Raw genomic sequence first — 3,831 nt, 5'->3', positions numbered from 1 at the left:
TTGTGTACCCACCCTAACAAAATGATAGCTGAAATGTGGTACTTTATTTACTAAAATAAGTTTAATCTTACCATATCCAAAAACTCGCTCACTCTGCTGTTATTTAATAGATTAAATGCACTAGAATTTTATTGAATAGTACGTGGAGACACGTTTTTAATTAAAATATTCATATTAATCAAGGATTTATTGACTTTTAATGCACCTTATTTCGAAATGTACAGAAATACGTGCTTTCATATGTCCTTTAGTTAAGATTATTTCATTTATTCACTATAATGTTTACTATTAATGTCTCATTTCAGTTTTAGTTTGGCTCTAGTTTTGTATTTATTCCAGTTTATATGAAAAGGTTCATGTAGCGTGGGTTAAAATTCATATACAGAGTAAATCCTTTTCACTGAACATTGTTAAAAATAAGTTTGAAAAGTTGTCTGGAGCAGGTGGTGGTGATGTTGAAGGCGAGCGAGCGACCGTGGTGCTGTAGTTCGTTTATAGCCTACGTTTAGCTTTTAAGTTCTGGCGCTTTTATTTAGGCTTCAAAATTCATCAAAGTTATATTATTTTGTGAAGATTATCTTGATGGCCACTATTATCATAATCTTTTAAAATATTGTCAACTTTTTTTTTTCTTCTCTTCTCTTCCATATGTTCAGATGACATTGGATGTATTGTTGATACATTATGTGTAATGTATGCAAAGTTGTGTTTCATTAATGTCATCTCTGAATTGTTTGCAATAAAAAAATAAAAAATCTTTTAAAATGGTGTTATCACTTGAATGTTTTGCTGCCTGTCATATCATCCAGATATTTTGAATAGTATTTGAGGGGGACCAGGTGGAATATTTTAAGAATCATCCGTTTAAAAAAATATATTGTTCGACTACTGATATAAATACTAGAAGAATATTTCTATTTTAGAAATATTCTAAAACTTCCCAGCCTGTCGAGGGCGCTCCTGATATTACAATAAGCCTATTCCCCGTAAATGTCCCTCTAAACTCTTTTTGTCCGCTTGCTCCTTATAATGTAATGAACGCTTATTACATATACAGAATGTTGCCCCAGATTTGAAGAAGTGGTTAGCTGCCCACAGGGGGTAGGGCGTCAGAGAAGAGGTGTTCTCACTGCATTAAAAGGTTATGTCGTAAAGCAGAATGTCGTAAACCAGGTGCGGAGAGGGGCCTGTTATGGGGAGGGGGTAACCGAGGGGGGAGAGGGGGCTCAATCCGCGAGGCAGCGTTCAGACCATAGACTGTAAAGGTTCAGACACAGTGCAAAAATCATGGCGGATGGCCCCAGGTGCCAGCGCAGAAAACAGACACAGCCACGACGCAACAACGGTGAGTCCCACAGGCTAAAATCAGATCGCACACACAAGAACGGAAAGGCGGAAAAGTTGTTTTAAAATGCCTCCAGTTGTTTTTTCCATCTTTGGACTAGTTTAATGTCGATTTATGAAGTTGTGTACTATGGGAACGGGCTGGGCTGGGCTGTCCCAGTGTGCTGCACCGTTATACCTGAGTCTGTCCGGACCGTGCACCAGCTGCGTGAAACTACTTCGTTTTAAGACACAATTCAATATTTTAGAGTTTGCTTGATCAAAAACTTGTAACGTAGAGTGAATCAAATAGTGCGGCACTCGTTCAAAACTAGAGTATAGACACAATGTTAAAGCATAAACTTTTATTGCATTCAAATGACGTCTCTAGTGGGATTCTTGACAGTTGTTGGTGCCATAACGCCGTCACAATTCGTTCACAAATCTAATAAAATACTTAAAAGTACAGTTCATCCCCAAAATTATCATCATTTAACATGTTGTTTCAAACCTATATGTGTAGGAAATGTTCAGCACAATGACAGTCTCAGTAAGTTAACCATTTACTTTCACTGCAAAATATGCATTAAAAGTAAATGGTGAGGCAGTAGGCAGTAAATCCATAATATAATTTGAGAATATTCATTTTTGGGTGAACTATCCCTTTAAGAGCGTCTAGTCCTGAATCCTAAAAGCGAGCCATCTTTAGCTGAATGTTATTTCTAGATATTAGTTAATTAATTATAATAGCAAACAATACTTTGCTATATTATTAAACCTTTTTTCTTTCTAATTAAATAGCTTTTGCCATTTCCCCATAAGAGCAAAAAGTGTTACAGTCTGCAAAGAAATTGCATACAAATGAATCGATGCTATACATCAGACTTACTAAAGTAACGTTAATCTTAACTACATATTGCTTTCATCCACTTCTTATCTAAACATCCACGTCCAACACTGAACAGATGCTGCCGACTTCTGGTTTGACGTTGCTTACTTGCTTTCGCTTTAAATAACCTTTCCGGTAATCCGGTAATATAGTCCGCCGTGCCGTTATGAGCTCCGTACTACCCTTTCCTGTGCGTGCGTGTGACAACGAGCGCGGATCCGCTCGCGACGTAACACGCTCAGGAGCCGTCAACGTGTTTACCTGAACGGTGAGAAGACAACGGAGCGAGCCAATGTCCTCCTTTACCGTTCATCACCCTCCTCGCGTGTCCAGAGCCGTGATTGCGCAGACGGTGGAAGGGAATCGGTGTGTGAAACGCGATCTGCCCGAGCGAAGCGCGAGAGAGGCGCCCAGCGCACGCTACGGCAAATGGCAACTTGTGCAGGTAACGTAACGTTAGAGAGAGAAGATGGTGTTTGATTGCAGACATGTCCGCATCGCTCACAGTGATAACCGATTACGTTTTTTTTGGCTTTCATCCACTATTGAGTGATATCTCGCTGTATGCTCGTTGCTAGAACGCAGGTTGTTTTGTTTGTGTTATTTTCGCGCAGGTGTCCAGTTTCAGCTGCCGTAAAGTGGTTGGGAACGAAAGACATAGCGCATAAGGTGGTTGTTAGTGGTGCTTTCCGTCGTATTACTGGTCAGAAGTCAAACAGGTCGTTTTTTCCGTAAGGTAACGTTATTTGTGTAATGGCGGTGTGGACCGTTATTTGCTGCAGTGAGGGCGGGGCTGCTGCTCTCGTGTGTCGGAGACGAGCCAGGTAGGATAGGTGACGATGACGAAACACCTACATAGGTGCTTTCATTGGCATTTTTTAGTAAGTGTGTTATTTTAACATAGCATATAAACGCGATTTAAGCGGTTTTATGAAGATTAATCTTTTAAAGCACACGTTCTTTGTACGGAAACAAAGGTAGGATTCAGGTCTAGAGAGGCGCTGATTCACTGTGCCCGTCGTTACCGAGTGAATTCTCACAGTTTTGTCTCTGTTAAACATGTTGTGGTCTGTTTCGGATGTTTCGTGTGATATGACTTGGTTATTAAATATTATAAGAATACACAGCAAACGGGGTTTTTTTAGGCGCGGACGGATGTATTGTGTGATTAACTGCTGGTGTGACGTAAGCACTAGGAGGAGCGGTGATGCTGCCGTGTTGCCAGATTGGATTGAAGATCCCCAGCCCAACTACAGCGTAAAACCCGCCCATTTAAAAAAAATACCAGCCCAAAATGGATGATTCCCCCTTTAGGTGGCTAGTACCACAGAAACTGAATAATCTATTTAACTTTAAAATAACACTGGTTAGTCTTTAATGTATAAATAAACATTAGTGACAGACAGCAGGAGGTTTATTTAGGTTGCTGTCTCTTTAAGACCTCCTGCACGGATCGTTGGAAACAGGCTACTGACTCGCAACGTTATGTTTCTCTGCAATGACGGGGTAAAATCGCTGTTTTTGAAGTAGGCCTAACTAAGCCTCTTTGCTTGTAGAGAGACGCGCAGACGCAGGTTCACACACGCAACTTTCATTCCCCCCCCACCCTCTCTCTCGCT

The 3,831-nt window shown here is 40.5% G+C and overlaps 1 protein-coding gene across 3 annotated transcripts in view; it reads left to right on the top strand.

Moving 5' to 3' along the window:
- The first annotated feature begins 1,182 nt into the window (after nt 1-1,182).
- Nucleotides 1,183-3,831, top strand: part of LOC107749096 (zinc finger E-box-binding homeobox 1-like) — a 28,328-nt gene continuing 25,679 nt past the window's right edge. For 2 of the 3 annotated variants that reach the window (XM_016564153.1, XM_016564151.1), the window contains exon 1: nt 1,183-1,345. In XM_016564153.1, the coding sequence (XP_016419639.1) occupies nt 1,288-1,345 (58 nt within the window). In that variant the 5' untranslated portion in view covers nt 1,183-1,287. Of the gene's footprint in view, nt 1,346-2,394; nt 2,658-3,831 lie in introns of those variants that run through there. The other variant, XM_016564152.1, reaches the window with a different exon arrangement.

The sequence above is a fragment of the Sinocyclocheilus rhinocerous genome, unplaced genomic scaffold, assembly GCF_001515625.1.
Source record: "Sinocyclocheilus rhinocerous isolate Xijiao unplaced genomic scaffold, SAMN03320098_v1.1 scaffold919, whole genome shotgun sequence".
In the NCBI taxonomy this organism is placed as follows: Eukaryota; Metazoa; Chordata; class Actinopteri; order Cypriniformes; family Cyprinidae; genus Sinocyclocheilus; species Sinocyclocheilus rhinocerous.
The sequence above is the reverse complement of the archived record's forward strand: the minus strand, read 5'-3'. Positions and strand labels throughout refer to the sequence as shown.